A 25,853-nucleotide genomic window follows, 5' to 3' on the forward strand; every position below is an offset into this window, starting at 1 on the left:
CAGATTTTCTGAGTGAATAGCTCATGTTGTATGTAATAAAAACTATATTGCCATATTGGTGGAAAGTTAATAGTTAAAAAAAATGTATTTTTTCTCAAATGTTTAACAATCTCTTATTAGATAACTATTGCGAGTAGGACCGTGTTTTTTGTTCATATCGTTAAGAAATCTAGTAAATAATAATTCATCCCTCTGGTGTATTTGAATAGCATGGATGGTTTTTGTGTAAATTTAATTTTAAAAACCTCTAATTTCAAGCCACTACACGATGCGATTAGGTTGCAACGTCGCGCCAGAGAACAGTTCACCTAGCGAGACACGCCGAGTTCGTTGACCTCTTACTTCTGTATCATGAGAAGTGTGTGTTAGCGGCGATGTTGCTGGACTGCTGAAACTTCGAACTTAATTTCATATTCAACCGTGCATGTAATCATAAAATGTAATATAGTTTGCTTTTCATTTACGTATACCCTATCTTCATTTCAATAAGGAAGGTTATTTCACTTCCATCCTGTATACTAATTAGTGCATAATGATTATCATCATGATAATATGGTAGGATAATAGCAGACCTGATAATAATATTGAGGAATGGGATCTTTCAGGTGTAAAATAACTTAATGATGTTTAACTTATTTATTTATAACATTTTCTGCACAGGATGACCGAATTGGAGACATAGTGATGAAATTGAAATTATTCAGTGATAATTTCTCAGTAATGTTGAATGTTTTCGCTGTAGTCAATTGGAATAGCAGAGTCAGAGCAATAACGTCATATGAAGAGTTCTTCAGCGGTAGTATCCGAAAGCTCCGGGATAAGCGCCGTGATATCCTCCAACAGCTGCGTAAGGGTAGGCTCCATAACCTCCATAGGCTCCATAACCTCCGTAGGCTCCATAAGGGGAGCCATAGTAGACAGCTTCAGAACCCTTAAGGTTCTCCTTGTTGGCTTCTTGGGCAAAGACAACAGCGACCACGGCGAAGAGTGCGAAAACAACAGCAATCTGCGAAAGAATGTTTAAGATAGTAAGGTGCTTTTGACTACTGGCTATGGTTGATCTCACCAAAAATGTCCAGTCTTTCTTTTAATCCTATTTGTGAGAGGTTTTATTTCCATGAGTTCCTAATCAAACGCAGCTGCTTCATTTTCCTGCAGATACAGTAATTGGAAACCGTTCACTTCCTTAAGTATAGGCCCAGATCACATACATAACAGATTGCTCAATCTTATAGGCTTTGACGGTAACAACTTTTATCGATTTAACTATGCTGCCATCTAGGTATTGCATAAGAAGTCACGTCATAATTCTCATTTGAATTGCATGGAGCAATTGTACTTCCATCTAGCGGTCATTCTCAATCGATGGTGGCGATCCTGGCGGTTGTTCTCTTTCACATGTTACCGATTTTAACATGTGGATGACCAATCTGTTATATATGTGATCAGGGGTATAGGTCATGGGCGCCCAAACATTTCAGAAGAGGGGAGGGTGGACTTATCTCCTCCAACTCACTGCAAGAGAATGACGCGTTCATGCACAGTTTATGTTTAAAAATGTCTTCACTGATTTCTTTCTTTCAGCGGCGGATCTGCAGGTTGCAATGTCAGTCTTGATTTGTGAAAAGACAATAATAACCCACATACACTTTTGTCTCTGTTTTTAATCTAACTTAACTTTCTTGGGTTGACTTTTATGACATGATTTACGTTTAGTTCACTGTCATTGCCCGCCAGAAATATTGTCAATTGTACTTATCCGTTGTGTCTGATGTTTTGTCCAAGGCAAGAGAAAAATAAGTTATTGATTTTATTTTTTTCTTTAATTGATTTTCCAAATCACACTCCAGTTCTTCGATATACCTTGTTACAGTGTTTTGCGAAAGACTTACAGATTTAAACATATAAACTAAATTAGTGTATACTTCCTCAGCTGCTGTTATGAAACAGTATTTGATAAATTCTCATTCACTATATGGCTTTATATTTTTTTGCAATAAGTTCCGCAATTCTATACGAAAGCTTGACAACATTCTCAATATTAGGAACATAAAAACAATTTACAAATTTGTAAACCTTCGCCATTACTTGCCTACTCACGTATTACGTTTGGTTTATTTGGCTCTAGTTGAATCTGTTATCCAATATGGTATAATTGGATGGGGAGGCATTACAAAAACTGCTCTTTTTCCTCTAATTATGTTGCAAAAACGTATAATCAAAATTTGTTTGAAAAGGCGACTGGATTATCCAACAAATTTGATCCATTCTGAATTGAATGTTTTTAGAATTGACCAAATTTATGAATACTCTTTAATGAAATTCTATCATAAAAATAGAACGAAATTTGTAGCTCAGCCACATGCTCATAATACGAGACGAAATGAAATTCTTAAATTAGTTGAACCTAAATATTTCACATCTGCTGCTTTACTACACAGTACAAATTATGGTCCACGGCTATATAATTCGATAATAAAATTTCATCCAGAATTGACTACTTTAAGCAATGAAATTTTCAGATCCAGAATTAAAAAATTTATATGACAGACTTCCCTGTATATATATTATGTACCATGTATTGTAAAACAAGTTTATTTCTATCCTAAGTGTATTTTTCTATTTTATCTTGGTTACTATCTCAACATGACCTGCACTAATTATACTACTAATAATAATTTAATATTAATCCATCAATCTAAACATCGTCTCTTTTTTCACTCAGTTATTATTAGTATTATTATTTACTAATTTTATTACAATCTTTATGTGAGCTTTTTTCTTAAGTATTTTGTCTACAAAGTATGTGTATCTATGTAACGGAACTGTCCCCGAACACGAGCTTTGCTCTTTCGGGGTATTTTAATGTAACGTTTTTATGTATATGTTATTATTAAATAAATAAATAAATAAATATAAAATAATAACTTGTGGTTTTAAATCTGTAAGTTTTTGTGACCTGGCTTCGCCTGGAAGTAATAATAATAATAATAATAATAATAATAATAATAATAATAATAATTTATTTATACTGGTAGAGTTAAGGCCATAAGGCCTTCTCTTACACTCTACCAGGTCACAAAGTATGCAAACAGTGAAAATTTAACAAAAAGTTAAAGAACAGAATAATAACATATTACAAAAAAATAATAAAAGCATAACAAAATCTATACTAAACAACATAAAAAATAATACCTTAATAGAAAAAAGAAAGTAAAATACTTTGAAATGTAATAAAAAGCAACTCATTTAGTACAAATAGTTAATATGGAAAACGTAAGGAAAAAATATAACAAAATGAAATGCAATAAAATAATAATAAAGAAGAAAAGACATACGAAAATTAAATAAAATGCACAATAAAAAAGGAAATAAACGATCCTAAATAATAGTACAGCTATTTTAAGTTAGACTAAAATGCGATTAACTCAAAATGCACGCACTAACAATTTACAGCTTAATGTTGCTGTTTAATTACCTGGGAGAATATGTTTACCATAATCATTACGGTGGTACCTATTTATTGAAATGCCTTGAAATGTTGTAATTGGAGACACATGAATAACCTAGTTGCAAAGACGGTCAAGTTCATTTTTTCGAAAGTGGGGTTAAGAGTTATTCTTATGGAAATTTAACGTGGAATCCGAATTTGCTGCTACCTGTACATCGCTGAAATCTATCTAGGGTACCTGAAATACTCTCCTGCATAAAGTCTGATTCGAATAAATTTCTGTGAAAACCTTTTCGATGGCTGCTTTCAAGTCCTCAAATGTTGAAATGGATAGTGACTTTTGACTCACCTTGTATTTTATTAGTTTGAAATATAAATCCAGTTTTACGCATAGATTAATGCAATTCGATACAAAGGACGTGCATATTTATCTGGTTGGATAAGGTTTCCATGACTACTACCGCAATATGGCCCTGTGCAGAGAACTGAAGTGTGGGTAAGCTACTAATGCTAATCCAAGGTGCTTAACAACCCTTAAGTTCATATCGTCGTGTGAATGCAAGAACTAGGTAACTTGATTTTTCATATTTTGTAACATTGCCTATTTACTTATTTATTGCACTAAGGAATATGTCTCGATTTCATTTACCTATTTGTTATATTGGAAAATGGATGTCACTGGTATCGTTCGATCAGTTACCAAGTTCTTGCATTACATTTTGTGCGATTTTTGCTATGCTATAAAAGAGGTAACTAAAAAACGCAAATTTCGAGTTACCTAGTTCTTGCATTCACACGACGATATCTGGACTTATTTTGACCTAATACTTTATGGACTGCCGCGATCTTTAGTCACCACGATGTCGATCCTACATCTACGATATCTAAGATGTGTATCGGCTTCATCATCAGAAAATATAGAGAAAAGGAAACATACATAATCTGTTGGAGTCATTAGCAAGAGGTAATTCGTTGGAAATATCTCTTTGTATTGAATGAAAGGGTTAGGTCCTTCCTCTTAACTTCCGTGGAGGTGGAATCGATACCTAACATCGAAATATTGCATGTGTCTACATTCATGACAATGTGCAAGAAACCAGACATTTTGTATCACTGGACAAGGCTTCTTCTTACAATACTTAAGAAGAAAGCTCTGTTGCAATTTTTTTTTAAATATAATCGTAGGATATTCTAACCACACTACATCTACGGTAGTAATATCCGGGGTGGAGGTGTAACGTCACAGAATAAATCCTTAAGATAAGAGGAAAATAATTTTCCTTTTCCATTTTGCGTTATTTCTTTTTATTTACTGGGAAAATGACTTCATTTCTAGAAAGGATTGCAAAATCACAGTAAATTTAAGGTAAGAAGGTACTGCCTATCTCAAAAATTTCATGAAGTTTGACTGCACGTTTTTAAACAAACTGTTACAGATATCTGAACAAGATTTTCAGGGAATGTGTTTACAATCTTTTTTTTTAATAATGTCTACTACAAATTGAAGAGTGTTAACAGATGTTGAGATATAATTTATTTAAATATAAAAACGTAAAACCGAGAAAAAATGATTGTTACATATTTTTCAAAACTGTTAATAAAAAATAAACGAAAATTTTTGTGTGCATTAACCAGACCCAAAAGACTAAAAATAGAAATGGGTTTTGCTATGGCATTATTGGACAATATTTAAAATGATACCGATATAAAATTTTAGCCAGAAAACTGTGAAATTAAGAGACATAGACCTGTTAACATTTTTCAATTTGAAGTAGGTATTATTAAAGACTAAGGATGTAAAAACACTCCCTGAAAATATTGTTTAGATAATATGTAACAGTTTTTGAGTAATGTCCACCCAAACTTCATGAAATTAACATTGTCGAGATAGGCAGTACCTTCTTACCTCAGCAGAACTTGCCAGCGCATGGAAAAACCCCTTCTCCGCAGCAGTGAGGGGGGAAAATATGTAAACAGACAATGCCTGTTCATTGCACCGCGCTACAAAACTCTCTACGCCTCGTGGTACTGAAGACTTAGTAGGGTAAAACACGCGTCAACATTCGGTAACAGTAGTTTTCCAAATATCCATTATTTAATGTGATTTATTAATAATTAAGATATTTAAATACTCGTAAACCATAAACGTGACAGATACAGTATTTGTTGGATCTGAGAACTCTTATGTAAAAACGTTTATAACATATGTATTTACTGTATTTAATATTTAAAGGATAATGGAATAAAAATTATTATGCAAAATAATTATTTCTGGAGCATCTAAGCACAAAAGAACAGAATGGTAGAGGACTTTTCCGTTCATACCATGCTAAATATTCGTCCCTTAGGAGGACTGTCACTGAACATCTTTCACACTAAATAATAGAACGCACCCTCATTAATATTTGTGAATGGATAGTAGTATACAAAGTGGACTGACGTCAAGGGCTTCCGGGCTCCCATGGGCGTGGCCCAAGGAGGGGTGGGGGAAGGGGGCGTGACCAAATGAGAGGTGAGGGGAAACGGGGTGTGACCAAAAGAGGGATAGGGGAAAGGGGGCGTGGTCAAAGGAGGGATAAGGGGAGCTGTTTTGTGATTGGTGAATGGGTATTTGCAAGCGAGTGGTGTGGGAAAGCGATTGACGAATGAGCATGGAGAGAATGTTGAAATGGAGTGGAGCTGTGAGAAGGAGGAGTTTTGGTTTCATGTGAAAGTGAAAGGTGTGTTACATAAGATCCAAGGCAAACCTCTCGACATGTGTTGAGGTCCGTTGTTTGTAATTCACCTTGAACCGGAACTCAATTTTGATTGGTGCATGGGGGAGGGTCTCAAATGCGATTGGTTAATGGGGTTGGAAGGGGATTGTGATTAGCGAATGAGAATGGAGACCTCATGTATGTGAGTAGTCGTAAACGGTGGTTGGGTGGGGTGATCCGCGTGTGCAATTGGATAATGGGAGAGAGATAATTTGGGGGGAGGGGAATGGGAGTGTTAAATTGCGATTTATCATTGGTATTACAACATTTGATTGATAGTGAGGAGAGGGGAGGAGTTGTGGTTGCCCCTGCGTGATAGTAATTTACCTTGAAAGAACTAGGTCACACGTGTCAAAAGGAAGGCGATGTTTCGAATATGCATGTTCCTGTAGGTCTTATTTGACACTTGTATTATTTTTTTCGACCACTGCCTGTTCCCTGGCCAGTTGAAAATAATTTTCTGTTGTGAAATATCTATGAGTATGTATTACGCAGTCGGTTTAGCCATCTGTGTGAGAGGTGAATCCCGCACGTGGAAGTGAAAGTGAGTCCTCGACTGTATGACATTGACTGTACATGGCTGTCTGAAGCACGGAACCAGTACCTGAAAGAGAAAGTGCATCACCTTGGTGGAAGTAAAATAATGCATCAAATCGAATTCAAAAAGATGAAATAGCGGAAAGGTGAGTAGAAATGAATAAAATTACTCAAATATGTGGAAAAAAACTCAATTCTCACTTCAAAAATGACCTATGATTATTAGAAGTGAATAAAATGTACAACATAATAACAATGGAGAAAACTCACTTTAACAGTCACCTGGTTACTGTATTTAAAGAGGCATAAATACATAAAGTTAGCATGATTTATATTCTATCTATGGCTGGAAGTAAAATCTTTTACCTGATTCCAGACATTCGCGGAGCAGACTGTAATTTCTCACAGCAGTTGTTAAAAGTACAAAGGGATACACATAAAAAGACTTGGACTTTTCAAGATAGATTGACGCATAACCATAGTCAGAGGAAAGGTTTCATTAAGGCAGTAAAATCTTTCACCTTACTCCTTCCGCAGAAAATTTAATAATAATAATAATAATAATAATAATAATAATAATAATAATAATAATAATAATAATAATAATACTTTTCCAAAAATAAATGGTGTTTACATTTATAATTACACGTCGTAACGCATAAATCTAACGCATGATTCTTATCAAAGTGCAAAATGCTCCATGCACCATATTGTAAGAACCTTTTAATATTTCTTTTTATTTATATATTCAGAGAAGGTATATAAATAATGATAAGTATTAGTTTATTATGGGAATTCAAATTTTGCTCAACAAATATGTTAAATTTTAAAGCAAAGTACTCGCTTAAATGTCTCTTTAAAATGTCTTGCATTTCATCAGTGATGCATTCTCAAATATCTTTTAATTCACTCTCATGATTTGTTAGATTTAGAGCACATTCGCGGAGTAGACTGGTAATTCTCACATCAGTTGTTAAAAGTACAAAGGGATATACAGAACATGTATAATTAACCATCCTCAGACCACAAATCGTATTTTTGACATTTTTGTTTGTTTGTTTGTATGTATGTATGTCTGTCTGTCTGTCTGTCTATGTTACCTTTTCACACAATAATGGCCGAACCAATTCGCATCGAAACTAAAAACAAGTTTATGCACAAGCACTGTAAGTTTATTACGAGTAAATAAAAGTAGATAAAATATACTATTCTTATTATTTAAAGACGCTCATGCACACAACTTCTTTTACATGGAGGTTCATAAAATCCAAGTAAATGCTCACTTGAATAATTACCTATAATTACTAGTCAATCTCCAGAATTAATAATAATAATAATAATAATAATAATAATAATAATGATAATAATAATAAAGGTGTTTTTATAGGTGCATCTAACATTGAAACATACGATTAGTTTTGTGTATTTTAATGTCACAATAAATAATATTCCCTGTTTGTTGTGCAAGACCGCCTTAAATAAATGGAATCTTTTTCGTAATACGCTGGATGGGTACAAACAGACATACCCCATTTCTTTATTTTACTTCCGTATTCAGACTATGAAGAGTAATACAAACGTGTTTCTTATAAGTGAATATAACATTGAAACATACGATTAGCTGTGTGTCTTTTAATGTTGCTATACTCTATCAGTCATCTCACGTTACAATAAGCTCAGTGATAGTATGTGAAATCTACATTACAATAATTATCGTTATGTTTAATATGGTATTTTAGTTAAATATAAAAAGAAGTCGATCAAATTCTCCCTGTTGGCTTAAAATATAAGTATTTAAATGGAAATTATTGATTTATAAATAGAATATGATACACAACCGAGAGAGTCTGAGATTCGCTTCTGGGAGATCATGGGTTTAAAGTATCTGACTGAACTTTTTCATAGTTTCCTTAGATGCATATTACTATTGAGCTCACTGGCGCGGAGTTATTTTTACAAAGGAGCAATTATATCTATATGAGTCGGGTAGAAGTGAAGATTGAATTTACAGTACGTAAGGTACTCTTTTATAGAGTAGAATTATTTCAACCTGAGTTACTAGTACGAAGGACGAAACTGGTAATTAGAATTAGATGCAATAGTCTATAGTGCGATAATATGCACATGATTTATAAATAGATTATGATACACAACCGAGAGAGTTTGAGATTCGCTTCTGGGAGATCATGGGTTCAAAGTATCTGGCTGAACTTTTTCATGGTTTCCTTAGATGCATATTACTATTGAGCTCACTGGAGCGGAGTTATTTTTACAAAGGAGCAATTTTATCCATATGAGTCGGGTAGAACTGAAGATTGAGTTTACAGTTCGTAAGGTACTCTTTTATAGAGTAGAATTATTTCAACCTGAGTTACTAGTACGAAGGACGAAACTGGTAATTGGAATTAGATGCAATAGTCTATAGTGCGATAATATGCACAAAAGAACTGAAGACTGTATCGAAATGAAAGGTCACAATTTTAAAAAATTTCTTTAAATACCGGTATACATATTATAATTATTTTTCAATTTAACTTCATGACTGTCTATCGGGATGTTTGTTACCTTTTCACGCAATAATGGCCGAACCGATTTCTATGAACATTAAGTACACATATAACAGATTAATGAATATGGGACTGCTAATTAGATGCAATGAACTTACATTAGCCTACTGTAGAATCGTGTTTAAGCTTACATTCCAACTACTCGACTGAGAAAGAGACATGTGTGAGAGTACCACATGCCCCATGACCTTCCTTTAGATGTCTAATATGACATTGAGAGCAAGGTTCATGTATCGATACAACATTCACCGCGCTAACCATGATTGAGAAAATGGGTAGAGAAAGTAAAATAACGAACTGTTGCATTAGAGACAATTTCGAAAGCTGTAGTTAAATATAAAAAAGAAGTGGATCCAATTCTCCCTGTTGGCTTAAAATATAATCTTTAAATGGAAATTATTGAATTATAAATACGCTGTGATACACAACCGAGAGAGTTTGAGATTCGCATCCGAGAGATCATGGGTTCAAAGTTTGTGACCAACCAACCTGACTGAACTTTTTCATGGTTTCCTTAGACGCTATTTTATTCACATAAACAATGATGCAGAACCGAGAGAGTTTGAGATTCGCATTCAGGAGGTCACGGGTTCAAATTCTGTGACCGATCAATCTGACTAGTCATAAAGACAACTGCCAGATTGTGAAATTAACATGTCATGAATCATCACCGCCTTAATTACCAATACGATAAACATTAATCTTCATAGGTGAATCTAACAATGAAACATACGATTAGCTATGTGTCTTTTAATTTCGCAATATTCTACCCATATTCGTTTTCCGTGTTTCTTAAAATAATATTTATATACCTAATTCATTTGAATTTATTTTATTCACATAAACAATGATGCAGAACCAAGAGAGTTTGAGACTCGCATTCAGGAGGTCACGGGTTCATATTAAAGTAAAATAATGAATATCACTACTATTGCATTAGCGACAATTTCGAATGGAAGAGTTAAATATAAAAAAGAAGTGGATCAAATTCTCCCTGCTGGTTTAAAATATAAGTCTTTAAATGGAAATTATTTAATTATAAATAGACTGTGATACACAACCGAAAGAGTTTGAGATTCGCATCCGGGAGATCATGGGTTCAAAGTTTGTAACCAACCAACCTGACTGAACTTTTTCATGGTTTCCTTAGACGCATATTACCATTGAACTCACTGGAGCGGAGTTATTTTACAAAGGAGCAATTGTATCTGTACGAGTTTGGTAGAATTGAATATTGAATTTACAGTATGTAAGGTACTCTTTTATAGAGCTGATCAAATTCTCCCTGATGGCTTACCGACCAATCTGACTAATCATAAAGGCAACTGCCAGATTGGAAATTAACATGTCATGATTCATCACCGCCTCAATTACCAACACGATAAACATTAATTAAATCTATAATTGGTTACTGCTGAGGATGAACATTAAGGTATGTGATTAAAAATTAATTATTTATTATTAAGAGTTAAGAATGTCAACGTACTCGTAGATGAAACAAATAATTGCGGACTAAAGCAAAGAGATGCCTTTACTTTTTAACTTTGCTTTAGAATTAGCCATTAGGAAAGTTAAGGATAACAGAGAGGGTTTGGAATTGAATGGGTTACATCAGCTGCTTGTCTATGCAGATGATGTGAATACGAGTATGTTAGGCGAAAGATCACAAACGATTAGGGAAAACACGGACTGACACCGATTGTATCTAACGCTATTGAAAACACTGTGGTAGCTCCTTTATTTATTGCTCTGGTGTTTCCTTAGATTCATATGAGTAATTTAGCATTGAGCTCACTATTTTAAAAAGTGTCACGAAATAACGTTCCCAAATACTATTCGTTTCCCATGTTCCTTAAAATAATATATATGTACCTAATTTCATTTTAATTCATATTATTTACATAAAAATGATGGTTATTGCTCTGGTGTTTCCTAAGATGCATAAGAGTAATTTAGCATTGAGCTCACTATTTTAAAAAGTGTCAAAATAATAACGTTCCTGCGCTCATAATTTACCCACACTATTCGTTTCCCATGTTCCTTGAAATAATATATATGTACCTAATTTCATTTTAATTCATTTTATTTACATAAAAAATGATGGTTATTGCTCTGGTGTTTCCTTAGATGCATATGAGTAATTTAGCATTGAGCTCACTATTTTAAAAAGTGTCACGAAATAACGTTCCTGTGCTCATAATTTACCCACACTATTCGTTTCCCATGTTCCTTAAAATAATATATATGTACCTAATTTCATCTTAATTTATTTTATTTACATAAACAATGATGCGCAACCGAGAGAGTATGAGACTCGCATTGAGGAGGTCACGGGTTCAAATTCTGTGGCCGAGTATAAAGACAACTGCCGGATTAGAATTTACATGTCATGATTCATCACCACCTCAATTACCAATACGATAAACATTAATCAAAATCTATAATTAGTTATGGTTACGTCACCTTTCTCGGGGTTGATTGCTATCCCAACATGAACATCTGGCATGGTTGCACAACCGACCTCTGGAGCGGATGCTATCCCAATGGTGGCGCCAACATCCAGTCAAGTATGTTCCGGATCTGTGTTTGCGTTATCGGATAGAGCTTTCAAAAATCGTTTGAAGACTTATATTGCTCTAAATCTAACAAATCATGAGAGTGAATTAAACGATATTTGAGAATGCATCACTGATGAAATCCGAGACATTTTAAAGAGACATTTAAGTGAGTACTCTACTTTAAAACTTAACATATTTGTTGAGCAAAATATAAAAAAACCCAATGATATTTCAATAAATGTTTTTGCACTTGACGAGAATGATTATGTATTTCCTCTCAGGATGTGCGAAATGGAATTACCAAATCATAGGGCTTTGTTATACATTAGTAATGATAGAGAGTTTTGGATTTGAAATACACAAGTTCATTATATGTTTGTATGATGAATGGTATAAAACCTGAGGATATGGAAGCATGATTGAGAGTCATGAATGTCACAATTGTGTGAATGTTAATGATTAAACTAAACCTAGTCATTGTGGATTGAGGATGGGGATGTGCTTGGTAAAAGAAAATAGTAACAAAATAACATTATATGTATATATTGATTCATAAAAAAAAAATAACATGTAGTGAGTATTCAAATACTTTTTCAGTTAGTGAATTCCAAGACAATCCATTGCTTCCAAATTATACACATAACTGGTGATAAATTGTTCCAAGAATTCTTTCTTTTCCACACCCTTTGTATAAATACACTGAATCAGCATCATTGTAATTAACATAACCAATACGATTAGTTTCACGGCGTCCAGTGACGGGGTGGTTTCAGCACAAAACAGCATCCTTGCTGTAAATTCCCGTGGAGACGGCAAGTTCTTTTAAAATACAGTGTTGTTTATTCAAGCTTCTTGGAAACCTTGTACGTCAGTTATCATAATGGACGTCCTGAAACAAAATAAAAGCGGTGTAGCATGATACCTATTGTAAATTGTATAATGTCACAGAAAAGAAAAACGCAAACACATATACTTACATTTTTAAACATATGATATGAGTAAAAGCACTTCATACATAATCCAATAAGACACTTTGAACATTGTGTTCGAACAATGCTCTTACACCCTTTTTGAGCACATCTCTTCCTCCCTTTCAATGGGATATATTGAACCCAATGATTTATACAATCATATCGAGATACTCCATCATATGTAATCGGGGAAGAAGTTAGTTGCACACCCAGTTTCTCTGTCCCCATCATTGCAAATGATGCGAAAATGGAATTCTTGTTACATATAGGTCACATTTTCGACAAGTTGTTGCAAACATGTCACATTTTTAACATATTGTTACATATAGGTCACATTTTCGACAAGTTGTTACATATAGGTCACATTTTCAACATTTTGTTACATATAGGTCACATTTTCTACAAGTTGTTCCATACATGTTACATTTTCAACATATTGTTACATGTACGTCACGTTTTCGACAAGTTGTTGCATACATGTCACATTTTCAACATAATGTTACATATAGGTCACATTTTCGACAAGTTGTTGCATACATGTCACATTTTCAACATATTGTTACATATAGGTCACATTTTCGACAAGTTGTTGCATACATGTCACATTTTCAACATATTGTTACATATAGGTCACATTTTGGACAAGTTGTTGCATACATGTCACATTTTCAACATACTGTTACATATAGGTCACATTTGCGACAAGTTGTTACATATAGGTCACATTTTCAACATATTGTTACATATAGGTCACATTTTCGACAAGTTGTTGCATACATGTCACATTTTCAACATATCGTTACATATAGGTCACATTTTCGACAAGGTGTTGCATACATGTCACATTTTCAACATATTGTTACATATAGGTCACATTTTCAACAAGTTGTTGCATACATGTCACATTTTCAACATATTGTAAAATATAGGTCACATTTTCGACAAGTTGTTATATATATATATATATGTAACAAGAATTCCATTTTCGCATCATTTGCAATGATGGGGACAGAGAAACTGGGTGTGCAACTAACTTCTTCCCCGATTACATATGATGGAGTATCTCGATATGATTGTATAAATCATTGGGTTCAATATATCCCATTGAAAGGGAGGAAGAGATGTGCTCAAAAAGGGTGTAAGAGCATTGTTCGAACACAATGTTCAAAGTGTCTTATTGGATTATGTATGAAGTGCTTTTACTCATATCATATGTTTAAAAATGTAAGTATATGTGTTTGCGTTTTTCTTTTCTGTGACATTATACAATTTACAATAGGTATCATGCTACACCGCTTTTATTTTGTTTCAGGACGTCCATTATGATAACTGACGTACAAGGTTTCCAAGAAGCTTGAATAAACAACACTGTATTTTAAAAGAACTTGCCGTCTCCACGGGAATTTACAGCAAGGATGCTGTTTTGTGCTGAAACCACCCCGTCACTGGACGCCGTGAAACTAATCGTATTGGTTATGTTAATTACAATGATGCTGATTCAGTGTATTTATACAAAGGGTGTGGAAAAGAAAGAATTCTTGGAACAATTTATCACCAGTTATGTGTATAATTTGGAAGCAATGGATTGTCTTGGAATTCACTAACTGAAAAAGTATTTGAATACTCACTACATGTTATTTTTTTTTTATGAATCAATATATACATATAATGTTATTTTGTTACTATTTTCTTTTACCAAGCACATCCCCATCCTCAATCCACAATGACTAGGTTTAGTTTAATCATTAACATTCACACAATTGTGACATTCATGACTCTCAATCATGCTTCCATATCCTCAGGTTTTATACCATTCATCATACAAACATATAATGAACTTGTGTATTTCAAATCCAAAACTCTCTATCATTACTAATGTATAACAAAGCCCTATGATTTGGTAATTCCATTTCGCACATCCTGAGAGGAAATACATAATCATTCTCGTCAAGTGCAAAAACATTTATTGAAATATCATTGGGTTTTTTTATATTTTGCTCAACAAATATGTTAAGTTTTAAAGTAGAGTACTCACTTAAATGTCTCTTTAAAATGTCTCGGATTTCATCAGTGATGCATTCTCAAATATCGTTTAATTCACTCTCATGATTTGTTAGATTTAGAGCAATATAAGTCTTCAAACGATTTTTGAAAGCTCTATCCGATAACGCAAACACAGATCCGGAACATACTTGACTGGATGTTGGCGCCACCATTGGGATAGCATCCGCTCCAGAGGTCGGTTGTGCAACCATGCCAGATGTTCATGTTGGGATAGCAATCAACCCCGAGAAAGGTGACGTAACCATAACTAATTATAGATTTTGATTAATGTTTATCGTATTGGTAATTGAGGTGGTGATGAATCATGACATGTAAATTCTAATCCGGCAGTTGTCTTTATACTCGGCCACAGAATTTGAACCCGTGACCTCCTCAATGCGAGTCTCATACTCTCTCGGTTGCGCATCATTGTTTATGTAAATAAAATAAATTAAGATGAAATTAGGTACATATATATTATTTTAAGGAACATGGGAAACGAATAGTGTGGGTAAATTATGAGCACAGGAACGTTATTTCGTGACACTTTTTAAAATAGTGAGCTCAATGCTAAATTACTCATATGCATCTAAGGAAACACCAGAGCAATAACCATCATTTTTTATGTAAATAAAATGAATTAAAATGAAATTAGGTACATATATATTATTTCAAGGAACATGGGAAACGAATAGTGTGGGTAAATTATGAGCGCAGGAACGTTATTATTTTGACACTTTTTAAAATAGTGAGCTCAATGCTAAATTACTCTTATGCATCTTAGGAAACACCAGAGCAATAACCATCATTTTTATGTAAATAATATGAATTAAAATGAAATTAGGTACATATATATTATTTTAAGGAACATGGGAAACGAATAGTATTTGGGAACGTTATTTCGTGACACTTTTTAAAATAGTGAGCTCAATGCTAAATTACTCATATGAATCTAAGGAAACACCAGAGCAATAAATAAAGGAGCTACCACAGTGTTTTCAATAGCGTTAGATACAATCGGTGTCAGTCCGTGTTTTCCCTAATCGTTTGTGATCTTTCGCCTAACATACTCGTATTCACATCATCTGCATAGACAAGCAGCTGATGTAACCCATTCAATTCCAAACCCTCTCTGTTATCCTTAACTTTCCTAATGGCTAATTCTAAAGCAAAGTTAAAAAGTAAAGGCATCTCTTTGCTTTAGTCCGCAATTATTTGTTTCATCTACGAGTACGTTGACATTCTTAACTCTTAATAATAAATAATTAATTTTTAATCACATACCTTAATGTTCATCCTCAGCAGTAACCAATTATAGATTTAATTAATGTTTATCGTGTTGGTAATTGAGGCGGTGATGAATCATGACATGTTAATTTCCAATCTGGCAGTTGCCTTTATGATTAGTCAGATTGGTCGGTAAGCCATCAGGGAGAATTTGATCAGCTCTATAAAAGAGTACCTTACATACTGTAAATTCAATATTCAATTCTACCAAACTCGTACAGATACAATTGCTCCTTTGTAAAATAACTCCGCTCCAGTGAGTTCAATGGTAATATGCGTCTAAGGAAACCATGAAAAAGTTCAGTCAGGTTGGTTGGTTACAAACTTTGAACCCATGATCTCCCGGATGCGAATCTCAAACTCTTTCGGTTGTGTATCACAGTCTATTTATAATTAAATAATTTCCATTTAAAGACTTATATTTTAAACCAGCAGGGAGAATTTGATCCACTTCTTTTTTATATTTAACTCTTCCATTCGAAATTGTCGCTAATGCAATAGTAGTGATATTCATTATTTTACTTTAATATGAACCCGTGACCTCCTGAATGCGAGTCTCAAACTCTCTTGGTTCTGCATCATTGTTTATGTGAATAAAATAAATTCAAATGAATTAGGTATATAAATATTATTTTAAGAAACACGGAAAACGAATATGGGTAGAATATTGCGAAATTAAAAGACACATAGCTAATCGTATGTTTCATTGTTAGATTCACCTATGAAGATTAATGTTTATCGTATTGGTAATTAAGGCGGTGATGATTCATGACATGTTAATTTCACAATCTGGCAGTTGTCTTTATGACTAGTCAGATTGATCGGTCACAGAATTTGAACCCGTGACCTCCTGAATGCGAATCTCAAACTCTCTCGGTTCTGCATCATTGTTTATGTGAATAAAATAGCGTCTAAGGAAACCATGAAAAAGTTCAGTCAGGTTGGTTGGTCACAAACTTTGAACCCATGATCTCTCGGATGCGAATCTCAAACTCTCTCGGTTGTGTATCACAGCGTATTTATAATTCAATAATTTCCATTTAAAGATTATATTTTAAGCCAACAGGGAGAATTGGATCCACTTCTTTTTTATATTTAACTACAGCTTTCGAAATTGTCTCTAATGCAACAGTTCGTTATTTTACTTTCTCTACCCATTTTCTCAATCATGGTTAGCGCGGTGAATGTTGTATCGATACATGAACCTTGCTCTCAATGTCATATTAGACATCTAAAGGAAGGTCATGGGGCATGTGGTACTCTCACACATGTCTCTTTCTCAGTCGAGTAGTTGGAATGTAAGCTTAAACACGATTCTACAGTAGGCTAATGTAAGTTCATTGCATCTAATTAGCAGTCCCATATTCATTAATCTGTTATATGTGTACTTAATGTTCATAGAAATCGGTTCGGCCATTATTGCGTGAAAAGGTAACAAACATCCCGATAGACAGTCATGAAGTTAAATTGAAAAATAATTATAATATGTATACCGGTATTTAAAGAAATTTTTTAAAATTGTGACCTTTCATTTCGATACAGTCTTCAGTTCTTTTGTGCATATTATCGCACTATAGACTATTGCATCTAATTCCAATTACCAGTTTCGTCCTTCGTACTAGTAACTCAGGTTGAAATAATTCTACTCTATAAAAGAGTACCTTACGAACTGTAAACTCAATCTTCAGTTCTACCCGACTCATATGGATAAAATTGCTCCTTTGTAAAAATAACTCCGCTCCAGTGAGCTCAATAGTAATATGCATCTAAGGAAACCATGAAAAAGTTCAGCCAGATACTTTGAACCCATGATCTCCCAGAAGCGAATCTCAAACTCTCTCGGTTGTGTATCATAATCTATTTATAAATCATGTGCATATTATCGCACTATAGACTATTGCATCTAATTCTAATTACCAGTTTCGTCCTTCGTACTAGTAACTCAGGTTGAAATAATTCTACTCTATAAAAGAGTACCTTACGTACTGTAAATTCAATCTTCACTTCTACCCGACTCATATAGATATAATTGCTCCTTTGTAAAAATAACTCCGCGCCAGTGAGCTCAATAGTAATATGCATCTAAGGAAACTATGAAAAAGTTCAGTCAGATACTTTAAACCCATGATCTCCCAGAAGCGAATCTCAGACTCTCTCGGTTGTGTATCATATTCTATTTATAAATCAATAATTTCCATTTAAATACTTATATTTTAAGCCAACAGGGAGAATTTGATCGACTTCTTTTTATATTTAACTAAAATACCATATTAAACATAACGATAATTATTGTAATGTAGATTTCACATACTATCACTGAGCTTATTGTAACGTGAGATGACTGATAGAGTATAGCAACATTAAAAGACACACAGCTAATCGTATGTTTCAATGTTATATTCACTTATAAGAAACACGTTTGTATTACTCTTCATAGTCTGAATACGGAAGTAAAATAAAGAAATGGGGTATGTCTGTTTGTACCCATCCAGCGTATTACGGAAAAGATTCCATTTATTTAAGGCGGTCTTGCACAACAAACAGGGAATATTATTTATTGTGACATTAAAATACACAAAACTAATCGTATGTTTCAATGTTAGATGCACCTATAAAAACACCTTTATTATTATCATTATTATTATTATTATTATTATTATTATTATTATTATTATTATTATTAATTCTGGAGATTGACTAGTAATTATAGGTAATTATTCAAGTGAGCATTTACTTGGATTTTATGAACCTCCATGTAAAAGAAGTTGTGTGCATGAGCGTCTTTAAATAATAAGAATAGTATATTTTATCTACTTTTATTTACTCGTAATAAACTTACAGTGCTTGTGCATAAACTTGTTTTTAGTTTCGATGCGAATTGGTTCGGCCATTATTGTGTGAAAAGGTAACATAGACAGACAGACAGACAGACATACATACAAACAAACAAACAAACAAAAATGTCAAAAATACGATTTGTGGTCTGAGGATGGTTAATTATACATGTTCTGTATATCCCTTTGTACTTTTAACAACTGATGTGAGAATTACCAGTCTACTCCGCGAATGTGCTCTAAATCTAACAAATCATGAGAGTGAATTAAAAGATATTTGAGAATGCATCACTGATGAAATGCAAGACATTTTAAAGAGACATTTAAGCGAGTACTTTGCTTTAAAATTTAACATATTTGTTGAGCAAAATTTGAATTCCCATAATAAACTAATACTTATCATTATTTATATACCTTCTCTGAACATATAAATAAAAAGAAATATTAAAAGGTTCTTACAATATGGTGCATGGAGCATTTTGCACTTTGATAAGAATCATGCGTTAGATTTATGCGTTACGACGTGTAATTATAAATGTAAACACCATTTATTTTTGGAAAAGTATTATTATTATTATTATTATTATTATTATTATTATTATTATTATTATTAAATTTTCTGCGGAAGGAGTAAGGTGAAAGATTTTACTGCCTTAATGAAACCTTTCCTCTGACTATGGTTATGCGTCAATCTATCTTGAAAAGTCCAAGTCTTTTTATGTGTATCCCTTTGTACTTTTAACAACTGCTGTGAGAAATTACAGTCTGCTCCGCGAATGTCTGGAATCAGGTAAAAGATTTTACTTCCAGCCATAGATAGAATATAAATCATGCTAACTTTATGTATTTATGCCTCTTTAAATACAGTAACCAGGTGACTGTTAAAGTGAGTTTTCTCCATTGTTATTATGTTGTACATTTTATTCACTTCTAATAATCATAGGTCATTTTTGAAGTGAGAATTGAGTTTTTTTCCACATATTTGAGTAATTTTATTCATTTCTACTCACCTTTCCGCTATTTCATCTTTTTGAATTCGATTTGATGCATTATTTTACTTCCACCAAGGTGATGCACTTTCTCTTTCAGGTACTGGTTCCGTGCTTCAGACAGCCATGTACAGTCAATGTCATACAGTCGAGGACTCACTTTCACTTCCACGTGCGGGATTCACCTCTCACACAGATGGCTAAACCGACTGCGTAATACATACTCATAGATATTTCACAACAGAAAATTATTTTCAACTGGCCAGGGAACAGGCAGTGGTCGAAAAAAATAATACAAGTGTCAAATAAGACCTACAGGAACATGCATATTCGAAACATCGCCTTCCTTTTGACACGTGTGACCTAGTTCTTTCAAGGTAAATTACTATCACGCAGGGGCAACCACAACTCCTCCCCTCTCCTCACTATCAATCAAATGTTGTAATACCAATGATAAATCGCAATTTAACACTCCCATTCCCCTCCCCCCAAATTATCTCTCTCCCATTATCCAATTGCACACGCGGATCACCCCACCCAACCACCGTTTACGACCACTCACATACATGAGGTCTCCATTCTCATTCGCTAATCACAATCCCCTTCCAACCCCATTAACCAATCGCATTTGAGACCCTCCCCCATGCACCAATCAAAATTGAGTTCCGGTTCAAGGTGAATTACAAACAACGGACCTCAACACATGTCGAGAGGTTTGCCTTGGATCTTATGTAACACACCTTTCACTTTCACATGAAACCAAAACTCCTCCTTCTCACAGCTCCACTCCATTTCAACATTCTCTCCATGCTCATTCGTCAATCGCTTTCCCACACCACTCGCTTGCAAATACCCATTCACCAATCACAAAACAGCTCCCCTTATCCCTCCTTTGACCACGCCCCCTTTCCCCTATCCCTCTTTTGGTCACACCCCGTTTCCCCTCACCTCTCATTTGGTCACGCCCCCTTCCCCCACCCCTCCTTGGGCCACGCCCATGGGAGCCCGGAAGCCCTTGACGTCAGTCCACTTTGTATACTACTATGGATGTATTTGAAACGTTTTCGTATGAAGAGCGGAAAATGTCGCAGACGCGGAAATCCACTTTTTAGTCCATCATTTGTCACTAGCTCACAAGCTTAGCAATCAACAATAACTTTGTGGTAGGGAGGTGTGTAGTGAGTCTTTGAGAACAAGTGAAGACTGGGACATAAAAAGGCTGTATGTGCCAAAGAGAAATGCTCTAGAAAACAGAACTTTTTAATGTGAAACTACATAGTCATGTAATATCATACTTTCTGCACATTTATGAAGAAGCTAGGTTCTAAATAAATTGCAATGGGACGTATTATTTTTTCTTAGTGGATTGAGCCAGGGACATACTCTTTTTTGAAAAAGAAATTAATATTGGCGCTTGGGCTATAGCCTTTTTATGTCCTATCTTCAATTATTATCAGTACAATTTGCGTAAGTTTTCCTTATTCCCTTCCGATAAATGCAGGGTAAGATATTATATTAAGTTCACAGGTTGTTGAAGGTTTTGCTGCTGAAAAATAGTAGTTCAGACTATTAACATTAACTTATAATAATAATAATAATAATAATAATAATAATAATAATAATAGATATTTACTGATGGTGGGACATCCTGCTCATGTTAATATAGCGCGTATTCTGCGTTGAGAAACAAATTAAACCATATATATTTCTACATTTCGGACATATTTACAGTGGTAAGTTATTATCAATAAGGAATATAATGCTTCCAGAACACTTCGGCCACTTCTCTTTGTCCCCCTCAAATATGGTCGTACATCTTTCGGTCATCGTCTTATCGTCCACAACTTTAAGTCCATACACAGTATGTCCAGCGTCAACAAGAGTCTTTGAATATAATATCCAGAGATATGTAGGTAAAAGGCATTTCGGTCACCGTATACAGTATTTTAGATAACAGACATTTTCTGTCACTGTAAAAACTCGTTCTTTTACCTTTCGTCCCCTTGGACGATTTGGAATACATATTCGATGGTCTACTGGACACCATCCGTGATGAAGTATCGTAAATAATATTGCAATCTACATAGAAACTACTTTTATCATAGAACAGCCAGCCAGAGGTAGGAGACAAGCTCTTTTACCATGTTTTGGATCTGAAATCTGGAACGTATATGATATGGTAAAAAACAGGACTCAACACAGAAACATCTAAGTTCAAGGTTGACATTCTCGTTTTCAGAGAATGTTAGTTACACATCACGCATCTGTTTGGAAGTTTCTAGAACACATCCAGAAAGGTGAAAGGGATAGTTCTGTGTTGATATTACAACTAACTGAAGGTCATGGCAGTGCCAGATATCCTATAAAAACGTGACATATTAAATCAGTAGCAAATTGAAAGAACTGTTGGCAGATATCAAGAATATAAAAGAAATGTTGACATTGAATTGTACCTGCGTGCAATGAGTCATAAAATTAAATTATATGCACTGCAACCTGAAGGGGAAAACCAACGACTGCAAGAAACATTACGAACTCATTGTAACAAATTCCACTTTGTATTAAAATAGACTAGTATTACTTGTAACAAATAAATTATGACCAATTAAAAATGGTGTGAGCTAAAATAAATTGTGACCAAAAAATGAATTTACCAAAAATAGTCGGAACGAAACCTATAATGGACATAATTTCAGTGACCAAAAGTGGCGTGGACAAAAAACAAGAACATAAATGCTAATGGGCCATATGTTGGGTAACTAAAAAAAAATTGGTTATCACAATGTTTAATATCCAGTTTTCTGGGGCTCAATATAATATCTCAAAGAGAACATCTACTTAATGTCTCAAGTGACAGGAAAGAAGAGCAAGTCTGGACAAACTGAAAATTGTCTTCATTTATTCTTAATTAATTTAGCATGTAACTTTTCAAATCCTCGCATTGTAGCTCTTATAGCAGATTTTGCTGGATATTTTTCTTGTCATGTTTTGCATTCCATGATTTAACCCACGAACGTTTCCTTTTGTTTTCCTTTCAACAATTTGCCTATTGCAATATTTTGAACTAATTTTAGCTATACAAGTATAGTACTATTAGTACTATTCTTAATTCATTTATGCATATCTGTGACCAAAATAGTTGTTTATGAGACAAGTTCGTAAAGGTTCTCTTTTTGGCACGAGGACAAAAAAGATAATTTTACGAATGTGTGTCATACAATGTTTTTTCTACCATAGCACAAATTTACATGAAATGTTTCAACTTGGAGAGGTTATAAGATCACAGTGTCATGGCAGCCTAAACTCAGAACCATTAAGAAGTATCCATGGAATGGCAGCCTGTTTTGTTCATGTTCACTATTTCATGGCCGTCTAAACCGGCCATATAATCAACAAAGCGGTTACAAACAGTTGAATCATAAATTTTGTTACAATGAATATTGCATGTAATATCAGAACAATAAGAGCTAATAATATGTAGATATGAATGTTAAATTTGTTACTTATTTGTGTTGCGTGAATTATTTGAGTAAGGAAAGTTCGAGGTAATGCATTAATTTCTTACTGAATGAAGTTTCTAGGGATATCGAATATTACATTTTTTTGAGAGTGCGTAAAAAGAATAGCAATGTCTAAAGTGATTAGTTATTTTTTTACTCACTAGTGTTTTAATAGTAATATGCGTTACAAGAGCGGTATGTTGATGTTTTCATGTTCGAGGAAAAGATTGAAAAAGCGAAACGTAGTTGAGCTTTTTTAATTTCCGAGAATATGAAAACAAACATACCGCTCGTGTATCGTACATTATTTTGTGCGAAGATCATTTATTACATACCTGAAAGACGAATTTCTAATTAGTTGCAATGAAATCTCCATCTTGGTTTCTGTTCAATGACTGCAATTTTGGAAAACAAAAATATCTCTCTTCAACGTTGTTGCTATAAAATGTTTTCTGTGTTTACTATACTCCAGCAGGCCGTGATATACGTCTGTCTTTTTTTCCCCCCAGTCTATAAATGCGAACTTAAAACAAACGGTAAGGTTATGTAATGATTTATTTTTCATTTTAATATTTTAACAATATTATTTATATAACATATTGCAGTAATAACATCGGCATCTGGAATCTTGTTGATTTTTTCACGGCTTCCTTAATGTTACTTGCATCACGAATGCAATAACTTTAGTGGAGTAGTAGAGTTTACTTAATTTTTGCAAATATTTAAAAACAATAATTAACAGTGCAATTTAGGTGAAATTGCAGTGGTAAGTTTCCAATTTATAATTATTACTATGTTAAACGTCTCTAAAATAATATGTTAAAAGCCTAAAGCAGTAAAATGAATATGTCTCTTAAGCGGTAAGAAGAGGGAAATTGTTATGTGTTACTTTGGGAATACTGAATGTGGTATTTCACACTTACCGCGTATTGGTTTTGTGCGGAAAACAAGCAAAACGCACGATCTCGCACAAACTACTTTACACACTGATAACAGTGGATAACATGAAACTTTACTTATTATCGTAGAAAAAATTTTATTTATTATAAATGGGGGCTGATGGTTCTTGTTCCTAAATTTTAGGTTATCTTTGATATATTTTATCATATGCTTTGTTAAAGAATGATTGATAGTGTACTACCAGCTTTTTAATAAGTTGAATGGTTTGTTCTGTCTTCCAGTTATAGTGGTTTTGCTTTATAAAACACACAATTTTGTGAATGATAATAATGAAGATTATTTTTTAAGATTTATTTTATCTATAGCAGTATTAAAAATTTCCGGAGCATGGATGTTATGAGGGAAATAAAATTAATTTTTAATTCGTAAATTTTCTTTTATTGAATATAAATTTTTTAGATATATAAGACTTAATTTTATAAATTATCCATGAAAATTAATGACAGAAATACTGTAGTTACAAAGTAACCCAAAGAACCGCAAGGGCTCCAGTTTGTCACGTCTTGGAAGTATAGTATGCAAAGGTCAGTTAAGACACAAAATAAACGGTTACATAGCAAATGTCATAAATTAGGGACAAAATCCTAGCGTTAGCGTTCTTTGTAATACAGAAAATAGTACTTACGTATGCCTTCATGGTGGAGGTTTTGGAGCGTTTCTGTTGTAAGAAGCGTCTGATGCTGAAATTGTGGTTTCATCTGATATTTATACTATTCCGAAAATCCGGGTTGATGTTCACCTTGACGACTTTTAGAAATCTCAGTCATATAGATTTCATCTGTCAAGGGAGTCGCCCCTCTAGATCATTTTCGCTTTCGCACATGGAGAGAGCCACCTGTTGGAAACAAATGCCGTGAGTTATTGCCTTCACCGACTCGAAATAATGCCGACGTATCTAACAAGAGCAATAAACTATTATAACGCAGTAAACCGTAGTCTGCTCACACTTAATTAATCTGCTTTCGAGGAAGAAAGCAACAAGTACTTTTCGAGGTTTTTCATACTCTGTCAGGTTTTACTCAGAAATCAGTGCGTGACCAAAGCTCGGATTCATTCAATTTTTTATATTGAAAGTATAAAGATGTTTGTCCCTTCTTGCAGCCAGAGAGAAGACACGATGCACATAATAATTCCACAGTATGTTCGGAAACTCTAAACATAATACTTACTTACTTACTGGCTTTTAAGGAACCCGGAGGTTCATTGCCGTTCTCACATAAGCCCGCCATTGGTCCCTATCCTGAGCAAGATTAATCCAGTCTCTACCATCATATCCCACCTCCCTCATATCCATTTTAATATTATCCTCCCATCTACGTCTGGGCCTCCCCAAAGGTCTTTTCCTTTCTGGCCTCCCAACTAACACTCTATATGCATTTCTGGATTCGCCCATACGTGCT

General features: G+C 34.0%; 1 protein-coding gene across 1 annotated transcript; it reads right to left on the minus strand.

Annotated features, from left to right (window-relative positions):
- Nucleotides 1–621: 621 nt before the first annotated feature.
- Nucleotides 622–25,233, minus strand: LOC138699878 (neuropeptide-like protein 33). Its single transcript, XM_069826078.1, has 2 exons — nucleotides 25,079–25,233; nucleotides 622–1,006 (listed from the first exon to the last, which is right to left on the minus strand). The coding sequence occupies exons 1-2, from the start codon at nucleotides 25,088–25,090 to the stop codon at nucleotides 791–793; spliced, it is 228 nt and encodes a 75-aa protein (XP_069682179.1). The 5' UTR covers nucleotides 25,091–25,233; the 3' UTR covers nucleotides 622–790.
- Between the last annotated feature and the right edge of the window lie 620 nt (nucleotides 25,234–25,853).

Source organism: Periplaneta americana, chromosome 5, assembly GCF_040183065.1.
Source record: "Periplaneta americana isolate PAMFEO1 chromosome 5, P.americana_PAMFEO1_priV1, whole genome shotgun sequence".
Lineage (NCBI taxonomy): Eukaryota > Metazoa > Arthropoda > Insecta > Blattodea > Blattidae > Periplaneta > Periplaneta americana.